The sequence below is a fragment of the Monodelphis domestica genome, chromosome 8, assembly GCF_027887165.1.
Source record: "Monodelphis domestica isolate mMonDom1 chromosome 8, mMonDom1.pri, whole genome shotgun sequence".
NCBI lineage: Eukaryota > Metazoa > Chordata > Mammalia > Didelphimorphia > Didelphidae > Monodelphis > Monodelphis domestica.
Genome location: NC_077234.1, coordinates 63,907,712 through 63,923,297, shown reverse-complemented (window position 1 = coordinate 63,923,297; position 15,586 = coordinate 63,907,712). Strand labels below are relative to the sequence as shown.

General features: G+C 36.3%; 1 protein-coding gene across 17 annotated transcripts in view; it reads right to left on the bottom strand.

The window, feature by feature from the left end:
* Positions 1-15,586, bottom strand: part of DOCK10 (dedicator of cytokinesis 10) — a 375,674-nt gene that overhangs the window by 191,442 nt on the left and 168,646 nt on the right. For all 17 annotated transcript variants that reach the window (XR_008913927.1, XM_056807144.1, XM_056807148.1 and 14 more), the window contains exon 2: positions 11,587-11,706. Coding sequence is in view for 16 of the 17 variants with exons in the window: in XM_056807144.1 (XP_056663122.1) it covers positions 11,587-11,706 (120 nt within the window). In the remaining variant the exon portion in view is untranslated. The remainder of the gene's footprint in view (positions 1-11,586; positions 11,707-15,586) is intronic.

Here is a 15,586-nt window from a genome sequence, read left to right as displayed (position 1 = left end):
AGAGACAGCCAGACAGGCAAAGACAAAGACAGAAAGAAAAAAAGAAAGACAGAGAGGAGAAAGAGGCAGAAAAAGAGACCAAAAAAAAAAAAAAAACCAGAGATAGAGACAGAGAAGATCATATTTTATTTAGTTAAATGAAAGTTGTTTGCATCTGCCTTTGAAATGATTACAATCTAGATCTTTTCCAGCTCTATCTTGTCAATTTATGGTCCTCTCCTCTTGTCCTAGTGTTTACTTTGAGAGTCTTTGTCACACACACAGCATGTCTTCTGGTTGACATGGTTAGATAAGATTTCATTCCAAACATGTCATGGCTGTTTCTCAGCTGGCCAATGAGGAAAGGATGCTTGTTTGCTTGTTTCTCTCTTCCTACCTTCCACACCAGGATTGAGAAGACTTCCTCTGATATTATAGATTACAGTTGTTCAAAGAGTGGGAGTAAATGGTGGTGTTTAAAGCTGCCTTTCAGGTTTGGTTGAGAAGTCAAAGAACTTGAAATCAGGAAACTATTTAAGCTCAGATCATGGCTTCACTCTTCATCTAAACTTACTTTTGGTTAGCACTTTCAGTTCAGAGATACTGATATTTCCTGTTAAGAAAGCCACTTAGATGATCATGACTAGATTTAGAGTCCAGAAAACCTGAGTTTGAAGTTCATATAGCCCTAGAAAAGTCATTTAAAATCTCCCTACCTCTGTTTCCTCATCTAAACATGGGACTAAAAATAACACTTACCTTTCCTTACAAGGTCATTGTGAGCATCAAATCAGATAACCTTTGTAAAAATTTTTTTAATTCTAAAAATTCTATGTGAATATTAAGCATCATTATCACTATTATTTTATTTTGATTTGAGAAGCAACTTGACATAATGGAAAGAGCATTGGTCTTAGAGCCAGAGGACTTGGGTTCAAGTCTTGACTTAAGAGCTTCCACTTTGTGTGAATGAACAAGTCAAATAAATTTCTCTAAGTCACAACTTCCTCATGTGCAAAATGAGCACATCTTGCAAGGTCATGACACAGAGAGAGAGAAAAAAAGTATTTTGCAGAGTGTTATATAAATGTCACTATTTTAAATTGGTACTTTGTAATAATTTATTGAATTCCAAAAAATCACATGTAAAACAACAATGAAATACAAACCGAGATAATTTGGCCAAGAAATATTCTACAGCAGCTCAGACTTTTCCAACATTTTACTCTTGGATTCATTTCAGAGGACTGAGAGTTGGAAAACCTAAGTTCACGTCTTGGCTCTGCTGTTATACCATTGCTTCTCACCTCTTTCTAAAGATATGAAGATAATAGGGATGGTTATCACTGAAATCAAAATCTAGGGTTCTCTGGGAGAAAAGTGGTACATTAACTCAAGGAAATACTAATAATCCATATAGTGTTTGGAGCTCATGAAGCCCAACAATATAATATGAAATATGTCTATCAGAAGGCTTTCATAGTAGGAGGTTTCTTGATCTCATGAGGGGAGAGTTCCTAAGACTTGGCTAGGTAAAATTATACTATAACTTACTCACTGGGCTGTTGCAAAAACACCTTTCTACTGGCTTGCTCAATTTCATGCTATTGATTTTAGTTTTTCTTTATTCATTCTATGAAGAATGTGCTCTTCCCTTTCCCCAGATCTCTAAATCTTACTTTCCTGACCATTCTTCAAGGTTTACTTTAAGTTCCATTCCTACCCCAACTCTTCCAGTCCACACTGAATTCTCTGTTATATCAACTTTTACCATATTATTATTTGGGTATATGATTTCTTTTAGAGCTAGAAGAAACCTAGAGATCCTTTAGCCTATCTGCATCACTTTATTTATTTTATTGTTCCTTAATTGTTTGTGTACGCTTAGCTGAAGGCATGGGACTATAGTCAACATTTTATTTTGTATCTTCATATTCTCTAGCTGTGCTGTCTACATAGAATCTACTCAATCACCTACATAGAAGGTATTTAATAAATACTTGGAATTGTAACCTTCCTGAAGGCAAGGGTTGTTTCATTAATCATTTTTTTTTATTCCTCATGTCTGGTACACTGCTTGACAAATAGCAGGCACTTTATAGTTCATTGAATTGCTCAAAAGGTACTTTGGAGTAGTCCATAAACAATTAAATCTTCTCTAGGTGCTTTTACTTCAATCTAGGGCTAATTTTCAAAGGGCTATATAGAGAACTTAGGGGAAAAGTTAGTATTTATTTCCAAATTGCCCAACTTGTTGCCTACAAGATACTCACAATCTAGAAGTATCTGGTCAAATGGATTTTGTTTATGAAGCTTAGAACTCTGGCTTTGCCACTTCCTAGTTACTGGGTTGTAGACAAGCCACTTAACAACTTTCTGGTATCAGTTTGCTCATCTATAAAATGAGAGGATTAGATTACATCTGGGAAGATCAATGAGTATTCCAGGATATTATCTTACTCTTACTATGCTCTATTGGACACAATCTATAATAGTCAACAGCCTAAATATAGTCAACATTCTCTAACCGATATTTGTTATAAAAATCTCACCAAAAATTAATTAGCTCAAAGTTAATGTATTTGCAAAATAATTAATATTGTTAACATCTGTGAGCTCAGCAAACCTTTTACAGCTTATTTTTTTGGTTGCAGAAGTAGAAAAATCAGAAGGAAGAAAGATACGCCATGAATCAAGAGGAAAAGCAGGAGGGGGGAAACCCTCAGGAATATGTCACTCTACTGGTTAAAAAATTAAGTCATTTTCCTTCCTCCTATAGAATGACTCATGAATCTCAGTTCTAGAATTCCCCCTTGCTGCTTACTTTTGACATACAAAACTTGTCACTGTTATGTTTTCAAGTCAGTAATATGGTTCCTCTCAAAATCAAGTCAATGAAAGTTATAGTCATCCCAAATAGTAGAATCCTAGTAGCATCTAAGAAAAGAAGATGCTTAGTTACAGATTGCTAGAATTTCATAACATAGTCAGTCCTTCGGCCAAGTAGTAAGACTTTTCACATCTGAAGAAGACATTGCTAATGTTCTCAGGAAGAGCTAATATGCGACCAGCAGTTCTTTCCATAGTTCATCCCTTCATTAAATCTCCAGCAACAGTTAATATCTGTAAATCTGGTAAAGTAGGCATCTCTGCTTTTTAAGGGACTCCCTGTCATTCTGGTCCTTTTGTTCATGGTTGCATTCATTGTCTTTGTAACCCAAGCCCCTGGCACAAGTGGCAGACACATAGTGACTAGTTAGAATATGGTGATTGATTGCTTGATTGGAGATATGTATATAAGATGAATGTAAGAAGGATGAATATGAACACTTACCTTTGCCCTGTAAGAATGATGTCAGGAATGCTAAAGCCAGGCATAAACTGAAATTGGCAAGGAAAATTAAGGATAACAAAAAGTTGTTTATTTGTTTGCTTTTAAATTATATTGGAAAAAAGAGGACGATCGAAGAAATAACATGCCTTTTGTTTGGAATGGATAGGATGATGGTAGCTGATAATGGAGTGGGGAAAGGAATAGGCAGTTATTGAGCACCTATGTGCCAATCACTGTGTTAAGCACGTTATAAATATCTCATTTGGTCCTCACAACAGCCAAGGGAGATGAATGCTGTTATGAGTCTACTTTTACAGTTGAAGAAACTGAGTTATACAGTGGTTAAGTGACTTGCTCAGGGTCACATAGTAAGTGTCTGAAGTCAGCTTTGAACTCAGATCTTCTTTGAGCTATACTAAGCACTCTATCTCCTGTATCAACTACACAAAGGTACCCCAATTTTGTTCTGTTTTTGTTTTCTCTGGCAGGAAGGATAATATTTGGATCAGAAACAATAAAAATGACTAACATAGAGTTGAAACCCCTGAAACAAGCAGGGTGATCGCAAGAGAACATCTAGCTTCTCTCTCTCGCTCTTAAAAAAAAAAACATCCCTAGCTTCAAAACACAGAGCCAGTTGAACCATGTCCAGGGTATAAAAAGGTCTAGCAAATGGAATTGCTGAGCCTCTGTCGGTAATTTTTGAAAGATTATAGGAACTGAAAGAGATGCAAGAGAAGGGAAAAGTTGTCCAGTTTTAAAAAAAAAGTTAAAAGTGGAATCTGCAGCTGCCAGGGTGTTTGATTATTGACAAAATTCTAAAATGTATCATTAAAGAAAAGGTTATTGAGAATCTTAAAAAAGGAACTGGTGATCATAAAGATTCAGCATGACTATGAAGAGAACAGGATGAAACAGTCTAACTTTGCTCCCCTTTTGAGTTACTAGCCTACTGAAAGAATTTACCTGTTTTATCAGAAAATCGGACACTCTCCAGGCCATTCCTATAGTTGCAATGGAAAGGCATAGGCTAGAAATAATAGTTATATGAGTTAAATTTGGGTTGAATGCCTATACCTCAAGATTTACAATGAATGGTTCAATGCTAACTTGGAGGGAATTGTCTGGTGATGTGATCCAGGGATGTGTGCTTGGGGGTTTGTCAGTTGACATCTTTATCACCTTGAAAGTCATCAATGGCCTGCAGATCAGGTATGCAAATGACTCCAGAGTAGGAAAGATGGCAATCATTTTAGATGACACAATTAAAATTCTTGAAAGATCTTAAGCCCAATCTAGCAACATACAATTTGTTAGGGATAAATATATGTTTTTATACTTGAGTAAAAAAAAAACCAAATAAAATTTCAAGTAAAAGATGTGGAAAGTCTGGCTAAATAGCAATTGTCTGAAAAAATCTGGGGGCTTTTGTGGATTGCAGATTTCATGTAAGTCTGCAGCTTTGGCTCCTATGTTAATGTGTTCTCAATTGCAAGAAGATGGCTACAGGGCCCAGGTCTGGGCACAGAACAGTCCCAATGTAATCTGCTCTGTTGAAACCACATCTGGGGTATTATTCCCAATTCTTGGCATTGCATTTTAGGGTTGAAGTCATCAAGAAAAAGGTGAAAAAGTGCAGTACCTCAAAATCATGCCATAAGGGAATAGATTCAAGGAACTGGGAATATTTAACCTAGATAAGACCTACTGGACTCAAACAGCTTTCTTTAAATACAAGGTGTACCAAAAGTCTTAATGTGGTTTTAAGTTTTAACTGTTTTATTTTTAGTTATTAAGTTAAAAAAATAAAACCTCTTACCTTCCATCTTAAAATCAATACTGTGTATTGGTTCTAAGGCAGGAGAGTAGCAGGGGCTAGGCAATGGGGGTGAAATGACTTGCCCAGGGTCACACAGCTAGGAAGTGTCTGAGGTTTGATTTGAACTAAGGACAACCTATCTCCAAGCATGGTTCCCTATCCAATGAGAAACCTCACTGCCTCACGCTATTAACTTTTAAGCTATTAAAACTCAAAACCACACTAAAATTTTGGGACATCTTGAATTTGAAGTACTATGGTGTGGAAGAAGAACTTGCTTTGTTCTTATTTATTGTTTCTGGAATTGGAAGCAATGAATAGAAGTGGAAGAGAAGCAGGTTTTAGTGTGAAATAACATATCTTCCAACACTTAGTTACCCAAGAGTGAAATAAACTGCATTAGGAGTTTCTTGCTTCCTCTTTAATTGGAGGCCATTAAATAAAGACCACTACTTGGATATGTGGTCAAGGGTTTCCTTGGTCAGGAATTTTGTTGTTGCTGTTCAGTCATGTCTGAATCTTTGTAACCCCATTTGGGGGCAAAGATATTGGTGTAGTTTTCCATTTCTTTTTTCAGCTCATTTTACAGATGAGGAAATGGAGGCAAACAGGGTTAACTGACTTGGCCAGAGGCACATAGCTAGTAAGTGTGTGAGGCCAGATTTGAACTCAGGAAGATGAGTCTTTAAGACTAAGTCCAGGCCTTGTGCTCTATCTATTGTGCCACCTACCTGCTCTTAATCAAATGTGGGTTGGAGTCAATGACCTCCGAAGTCCCTTCTGATTCTGAGATTTTCTGACATTGTGAGTCCTTATGCCATTTTTTTCTTCTCTTCACATTTTCTTACCATTTCAAATGTCCATTTGGGTCATATCGGGCAACTTTGCTTTTAAAACTATTTGTCAATTTATTTACTACTGATCTTTTGTTATCAACAACTTGGGAAAAAAAAAGTAAGAAAGGCAACCGAAAATATGTAATTATTGGTTTTCCCACTGTTCTTTACAAGTATTTGCATAATAATTTCAACCAAGTGTTTCTAGAACCATAATGGAAAAAGAAGTTAGACTATACTATGTCAAAGCAGAATGTTTTCTATGTAACAGAGCACAAATGAAGTAAATAATATTCTGATCCATTTTACTCATCTTTTCTAAAAGAGACACTATCAATAGATTTAGGATAGCCATCCTGATTTCATACTCCTACTCCTACTCCCTGATTTGTTTTCTTGGGTATGAATTCATTCAACCAACAATGAAGTTCTTACTCTGTAAAGATTACTGTTTTTGGTGTTGGCAGAGATATACATTTTAAAGAGATGGCTGGTGAACATTCAGAAAAGAAAGTAATGAGTATAAAGTGATAGCATGAACTTGTCCTCATGAAGCTTACAATCTAACTGAGGGACAGAAAAATATATAAAATCAGAATCACAGAGCCTCAAGGGAAGCACATAGGCCTTCGAGTCCAATGACACCTGAAAAAGAATTCCCTACACAATATGAATAAATGAAAACAGATTTATTTATCGCTTACTATGTGCCTGGCATAAAACAATATAATTAATAACTGTTCAAATTTTGCTTAAAGACCTCCAATGAGAGGCAATCCAGCCACCTTCCTTAGTAGTCCATTCCTCTTGTTGAAAGATTCACTTTTTAGGAAGCTTTTCTTGATTTAAGGATGAGGTCAAAGCCACTTTTACATTGACATCCAGCCTGAAATTTATCTTTTTTCCAACATCCACTCATTGTTTTGAGTCCTGCCTTCTGAAGTTGGGCAGGAAAGATTGTTCTCAAAACTTTCCAAAAGTTAGTTATCCAAAATTGTTACCATGATAACCATGTGTCCACCATATGACACCCTTTCAATATGGAGGAACCATAATACAAAATGTTACATGCCAAAACTGAAACATTTTCCACTAATTCACCAAGCCCTCCAGCAATGGAAGAGAACAGGATTACATCAGCTTTTTCTTGAACAAAATCACAATTGAGGATGGCACATCAGGAAACTAGAAACTGATAGCAAAATACAGTTGTGCTTCACTCATTCTGTCTTAGCAGATTAATATTCATTAAGTGCCTACTATGTGGAAACTGTGCTGAGCAAGTGTTGAAGATACAAAAAAGAGGACAAAAGACAGTAAGATGGTAAGATACCACCAAAAAGTTTAGAATCCAAAGGGAGAAACTATATGGAAACAAATATATACAAAGAAGGCTAATATGCAGGAAAAAGGAAATAATTAATAAAGGGAAGGCACTAGAGTTAAAAGAGGTTGGGAAAGGCTTCCTAAAGAAGATGAAATTTTAGTTGGGATTTGAAGGAAGCCAGGGAAGGTTAAAATCATCAAAGTCCCTCATTAGCATCCATCCAAAACCATCATGTCCTTAAAACAGAAATCCAAGAGAATGCCTACATCAGTGTTCTTAATTGTCTAATATAGCAGAAAGAGATATACTTAGATTGTTCATATACACAGCACGAAATATCTGACCCTTAGAGTGATCCCATCACTTTACCTTCTTTGTCTACACTAGCTTATAAGTAATCACCCTTATGCTTTTGCCTTCAGTCCTATTGTATCATCATTCTGCCTCTAAGTCCCACATCACTTAGGATAATTCCATTTACTTTGTAAGCATCAAAGGCATTGATTTAATAAGTGAATCAATGAGTTAAGACTGGCTACATGGTGTTGCTGTTTAGTAACTGAAATCATGTTACTTATAGAATCAGGCAGTTCCCCAATTTGTGTGTTGGAGTCTAGATTCACAAAAATATTCAGGGAGGCAGAGAAACCTGGTAATTTCAGCCACGGGGGGAATGGAGCAATCTCTTATATGAACCATCTAATTATTGCCTTCCACAGGATGGGTACAGATATCTCAGATGCTGTATGCTTTCTCATGATTAACCTGAAAGGTGGCACAGTGGATAGAGTACTGGGCCTGGAATTAGGAAAACCTGGGTTCAAATTTGGCCTCACACAATTATCAGCTGTGTGACTTGAGCAAGTCAAGTTTCTGCCTCAGTTTCCTTAGCTGTAAAAGGAGATAATAGAACCTGTTTGCCAAGGTTCTTATGAGGATCAAATGAGATAATATTTGTATAGTGATTAACACTGTGCCTGGCACACACTGGGCATTAAATACATCCTACCTATATAATTATTAATTATTATTATTATTATTATTATTACTACTTCCCTGCCCAGTTCTTGCTAGATGTGCATGTAATATCAGGAGCTAATGGTCAGGCCAAGCAGTTTCCCATCAGTTAATTAACTAGCATTTATTATTTTTCTATTATATACCAGTCAGAAAGGACTAGAGGACAGCAACAGGAAGTCAGAGAATGGCCTTCCCTCCAAAGACCCCAAAGCAGAAAACCAAAAGAAATACATATGAAGATGCCTTTGTAGTTAATAAAGACTCAAAGCCATCTTTTTTATTTCAGTTGATTAATTTTAGTTAAGATTTGACCTCCGCTATGGTAGAGAGATTTAAAATATGATAGATATTTGATAACAATTAGATGTTAATTCAAGATGATGAACTTAAAGATCTATAAGGGTAATACTTATATAACATGCATTTATTGAACCTTTAAGAGTTTGCAAAATAACGTTACCTCCTTTGATCATTACAACAATCTCATGAAGGAGGTGCTGCTATTTAGTAGCAAGAGAAGTATTAACTTTCACTGACACTCTGCAAGGTAAGTGCCTAAGGTAGCATTTGAACTCAGGTTGTCTTGACTCCAAGTTCAGTGTTTTATTTCTTGCACCATATACAGATCCTAAAAGAATATAGTACAGATATTAAGATGGCTATGTGGGAGAAGTGATAAAATTACCAGCTCACATTAACATTCTGCTATAAAGTTTACAAAGTCTCAGAAGAACTTAACCTAATGAGGAAAGGGGCTGTTTTCTTCTTGTCGTTGTATGTTCACCACCCAACCTAATGTCTGGCACGTATTAGGCATGTGGTCTTTTTGTCAAATGATGTCTTCTCTAATATAGGGAAAGGAGGAAAATACTTGGGAATTTTAATGTAACACAATAATTAATTAATTGATTGATTGCTTAAAAATAAGCACTTGTGAATTGATTGAACAACACCAGGAGGGAGGCACTCTAAGTATAATTAATCTCATTTTACAGATTGGGAAAGAGGTACAGAGAAATCAAATGACTTGCTCAGTCAGTCACACAGCCAGGAAGTGTGAAGTAGTATGTTTCCATAGTAATAAATCAAGTGGGTTAATGTGGCTAGTTGTGTTCTATTTCAAAGCTGTGACGAAGTCTAGCAAGTGTCAGAAATTAAATTCAATAAAATTCTTCGGACAAGCAACAATAAAATTCTAAGACCTGTGCTCAACTTTAAATATTACACATACATCAATTAGGGAAAGAAAAGCCACACAAAACCCATAAAAATATCCTCTGGGACAGTTTGTTCCAGCTTAATGAATGATCGAAGATAAAGAATTGTGTATGCCTTCTGGTGGTGTAGGAAACAGAGTAATCCCAGAGTCAGGTGATCTGGGTTTAAATTCCATTTTTGCCAGAAGGGATGATCTTGGGTCACTTAAGTAACTTTTTCTGGGTCTCAGGCACAAATCTGTCAAATGGGACAGTTGGCTGGCTGAACTCTGAGATTCCTTCCAATTCTATATCCAAGGTCTTGTGATAGATACTATTATCTTAGTCCTCTTCCTTTTCCTTCTGGGTACAAAAATAGAACTTCATGGACTTAGCAGATAGTTAAGTAGACTAAAGGAAACATTTCCCACGTTTACATGCTTTTGTTTGTGCTTAGTTTTGTCTTTGAGAGAAGGAGCTGCCCTGGAAGACTGACTTTTTTTTTTCTCAGACATGAAAACAAGGATGTGGGGAGAGAGTTAACTGTGTTAAACCTTAGGATTAGAGTTCAAGTACTCTATATTTTGGTCAAACTAAGGAAGTGCATTCTAGCTTGCAATAACCCCCAAACTGTGCCCAACACAAATGTATGAGCCATTATAAGATGAAGAACACAGAGTAGATTTGGGTATTTAGGGGAGCACCTAAACTTTTTATATTTATCTCTCTACTAGACTGCTAGAATTTTCTAGACCGAGTTCTGTCACTAACTAGTTTTGTGACCTTGGGACAAGTCAATTTTTACTCCTCTAGATTTTAATTTCCTTACCAGCAAAATGACAGTGGACGAAGTGATGGAGGAGTCTGGGGATAGATGCTCTCTAAAGACTTCCAAATCTAAATGATGTGTGAAATTGTTTCATTTTTTCTTTTGTGTTCCGCTTTACCTTAATCCTAGATTTTTTCTTTGTTTCCTTTTTAAGGGATTGGGAGTATCCTAGCCTGTGATTTCAGTTTTAGAGGGAACTCCCTGTATGTAAACTCTCTGAAGACTGACAGTGCCAACTGAAATGTCTCATCTTAGGGAATTGCCTGGGGTCCTGAGCTGCTTGCCCATGGTTTCATTCTGAGAATGTGAATCTGAAACTGAAACTTGGGTCCCCTTGATTATACACTGGACCAGGCTGCTTTTTCTTAGTTAATCTCCAAAATAAAGTGAGGGATATTTGACATTCAGAGTTGAGCCAAACACAAGGCGAGAATTAAGAATTGAAGTAGTTTAGAAAAGTGGTTGGGTCAGTGGCCACAGTGGTTTGGACCAGCAGATGAAGGCATTAAGTGGGTGGGAATGTCTACAAGATGCAATCAAATTTCTAATTTGCAAAACAGTTGCCAAATAAAGAATAGGTTTCATAGGACTTAAAATGATTCAGAGCTCAGAGAGACTTTAGTCTAACTGCTTCATTTTACCCAGTGAGGAAACTGAGGTCTAGAAAAAGTTAAGCAACTTGTCCAAACAGAGATGAGATCTAACCCTGGTCTACCAGTTCAAAATCCAGGGCTCTTTTCTACTATATTCTAAAGTAGCTAATCCACCTGACTTGTGCAGTATAGTCTATGTGGTTGTAGCTTTTGAGTCAGAGGATTTGAATCTGAATACTAGCTCTGACAGATGTGTGAAAAACTCCAGTGTTTTGGACCACAGTTTATTTTCCCTGAAAAAAAGGAAGAATTGAGTAAAAGAATTGCCAAGGCTTCTTCCAGCTCAAAATCTATGATTTTACTATAACCATTTCACATACTTTTAGACTTTTATGAAGAAATAAAAACATGGGCTAACAAAACTATAGTTCACTATCTTTAGAAATAACTTGGAATATTTATTCATTTCTTCAAATCTGGATAATTTTCATCATCTTTATTTTTAAATTGTGTATCATCAAGACTACTACTCACGTTCCCCATCAAACCCAACCACAAGTCTCACTGATCAGGCACTGTGTCCAATACTGGATTAAACAGAACACCCTAAACTCAATCAGGATTTAAATACTTTGAAAAAAAAAAGTACTTACTGAGAAGTCATCATTGGGGAAGAAAATGAGATCTCTAAGAGGATCATTCCAGTAAGTTTTCTCAAGCTCTTCTATGACTGTTTCATAATCCAAAGGCTCCAGAAGTCTGGGTTTCTCTTGCTATAGAAAAAGAAAACACATTATGGTAAGTAACCTCATATAGTCTCCCAGATCACATTGGGTCTCATTTTTTTGAAAGGACTATCTATTGCCATTCAATCTCTGGTTAAATCAGAGCCCCAAGCCTTTAGAATAATATTTGAGTTTATTAATGGGCAAAATAGTACAACCCATCCCTCCCCTCCCCAACCCCTAAGAGTTCATCCAGCATCTGCTTGAAGACTTCCAATGAGGTGGTCTGGTATCCATTCCCTCCCAAGGTAGCACATTTCACTTTTGAATAGTTCCTATTGTTAGGAAGTTTTTCCTTACTTTTCAAACCTAACTGAACCCTTGGCAACTCCCACTCATTTTTCCTGGTTCTGCCTTAATCCCCCATCTGTGTCATAGCCTCTCAAACATGTGAGGACAGCTATCCTATCCCCTCCAAGTCTATCCTTCCTCAGTAATATTTCTACTATTCCAAATTTAAAACAGCATAAAAAGCTTTTTTGGAGCCATTGCTTCTGCCTCTAATTCCACACAGGCTCCCAATCCTTGGGGCAATCAAATTCATTACATAGTTGGATCCAATATAAAAAAACATTTTTTAAGTACTAATGTGTAAGCCACTTTGCTAAGGACTGGAGGCACAGAGACAAACAGAAAAATAGTCTTTGCTCTCTCAGAGCTTTTATTCTGATCATTAATTACCTCATTTCCATTCCTCTTAAGGAAAAGGTCTTCAATATATGAGAGAGATATACACATAATTTCAAGAAAAGAGAGAACACTAATAATTAAGAAAATCAGGAAAGATTTCCTGCAGCATGGGAGCTGAGCCTTGAAGGAAGTTAAATATCCTATGAGATAAAAGTGGAATGATAGCACAGTCTTGCTTTCAGACAATATATTGCCATGAAAAAAATATTTTTGCATTTAACTTTGTTTTGGCTGTAGAGTGACCTGCTCAAAAATGTTGTTGCTCAATATTTTGCTGGTTTAGACACTTCCTTGTGGCCTTTGTTGGTCAGTTTTAAAATGTTGGCATCTTTCAAGCAATAAAAGTACCACAGGCTGTCTAAGTTGGCACTGAAGCCTGGATCCAGTGTCAGAATTAATTGCTTGGCTCTCAGCATCCTTGCTGCTGATGAGAGAAGCTAGGTTTTGTCTCAAATAGAGCAGTACAACAGACCCATTATGGACTCATTGCACTGGAAACAGAAAAGATTCTGGAGAGAAATTACATAATAGCTAAAGTGCTTTCTTAAATAGAAAGATGGGATTAGGGAGAGTGGAGATAAGGGGGAAATTGACAGACAAGGAAGGGAATGAAAGGAATGAAGATCTATGGATCTCTCTCTCTCTCTCTCTCTCTCTCTCTCTCTTTCTCTCTGTATGTCTATATTTGGTTTTCCTGTATTTATTTTTCCAAATTATACAAAACCAATAAAACAATCATTTCTACCTACAGATTAAAAAAAGATAAGTATACAAAAGAAATGACAAGGATCTCCTACATTTTTAACTTGCTTTTCCTCATATCTACAGAATAAATCTGGTCCACAAGGTTCCAGTTCCTCCCCACCCTCCCTGCATCACAGAAGATATCAGGAAGATTGACATGTACATATAAATTAGGTCTTTAAAGTTTCATCTTTTTGTTCACTTTCACAGTTTATTCTTCAAACATTAATTCTGTGGCTGTGTATAATGCTTTAGTTCTACTCATTTTACTGTTCATTACCTTCTGTAATTCTTTCCAAGTTTTTTTTTTTTTGAATCAGTCTGCTTGTCATTTCTTTTGGCACAGTAGTATTCCATAACAATCATATACCACAATTTGTCTAGCCATTCCCCAATTGATGGGTATCTTTTCAATTTCCAGTTCTTTGCCACCACAAAGAGTGTGGCTATAAATATTTTGGAACATATGGATTCTTTTCTTCTTTCCCTGATTTCCTTGGGTAACAGACCAAGAAATGGTATTGTTGGGTCTGAGTGTATTACACAGCTTTATAACTCTCTGAGTTTAATTCCAAATTGTCTCCCAAATGACTGGATCAGTTCATAGCTCTACCAATAATGTATTAGTGTCCCCATTTTTTTCCATATTCCCTCTGGCATTTTTGCCTTTTTGTTACTTTAGTCAGTTTGATAATTTCTATGGGCATTTTTAAAAAACCATCTGGCTCATGGTTTCTGTGGTATAGGCAACACCCAGTGTGGAAACTTCTCCCACTGATACAGATCAGTAGATATATGTATAAAGCTATATAAAGATATATATATATATATATGTATATATATATTTAATTATAATTTTAAGAAGTTATCTGGGATAAATTACTCATCTAGGGTCACACAGCTATTACCCTTCAAAGGAAAGTCTAGAACTTTTGCTTTCATGACTGAAAGGCCAATCCTCTATCTACATTTACCTCTCATGAACAGCCAGGTAGTAAAGTGAATGTAGTGCCAGACCTTGAATGAGGATGATTCAGGACTTGTGTTCAAATCCAGCTTCAGATACTTAGACTAGTGACTGAGCAAGTTACTTAATCTCAATTTGCCTCAGTTTCCTCATCTGCAAAATGGGCAGAATAATACCTACATAGAGATAATCTTTGAATAGCACTCATCACAGTGCCTGGCACATAGAAGGTGATATATGAATGCTATCCATTCATTATTATCCATTCTTAGACAAAATTCTTTAGAGATTTTTTTTTTTTGTATACTATGTAGTTAATTTTGGGATATTGGAAGCTTTGATCCTGGAGATAAACTTGAAATCTAAGTAAGTAATCACTTAACTCTTCCTTAAATGAAGGAAAGCAAACATCTTTTTTTTTCACTGCCCACAACTGAGCATTTTTCAACCATTTCACACCATCTGTTAAGTGTACAATGAAATTAGCAAAACAACAACAAAAACAGAAAATTGTTTGTCTTTGATTTCTAGGCCTCCCTCCAAAGAGCTCTGATGACTAATGCTGCAACAACATACTTCAATCTCTGAACAATTGCTAGTGGGTGACCCAAAGCAGCATTTAAAGGATTACTTGGATAATTTTCTAAGAACACAAATAAAATAGATGAGAGGAACAGTGGGGCAGCAGCTCTAGGGCTGCCTCAAAACTTCTACCATAAAACAACATCGTGTTTTGCTAAAAGCATGAGTAATTGATGACTGAATTGTTCAGAGAATCAAAGAATGTTAGAAATGGATGGATTCTTAGAGGTCATCCCGTCTACTGCTGTAGTTGACAAAACTGCTACTCAAAGACATGAAATAGGAGGCAGCATTTTATATCAGAAAGAGTATTAAATTTGAAATGAAAAGATCTATGTTATAAGCTTGTCTCTGTTCTAATTGTGTGATGTAGGGCAGATGATTTACCTTCTCTGGATCAGTTTTTCAAGCTGCATGGTTTCAGCTATCATCTGTTAACGTTCTAAATCTTACAATCCTATGGTATGAGGCAAGGAATATTTGAATCAGAAGATGTGGGTTGGAGTCCTTGTCCTATCTGTCATTTTTTTAGCTGTGTGATCTTGGAAAAATCACTTACCCACCCTGACCATCAATTTCTTCATTCATAAAATGGAACTGTCTATCTCACTGACCTGTTCTGTGGATCAGATGAAGCCATCTAATTTGATTTGAGGCCAAAAGCATGCTACAACCATGAGCAGTTGTTATCTAGTGCAGGTGTTCTTAATCACTTTGGGTATCCCAGGACAAATAATTGATAAGTTCTATGGATATTAAAAATAATCTGGCCCATGATTTCTGTGGATTGAACTAGGCAACTCCTAGTGTGGAAACTTCTTTTCCTGATGCAGATCAATAAATGCATGTTTAATTCTATCTTAGGGAGATATCTGGAATAAATTA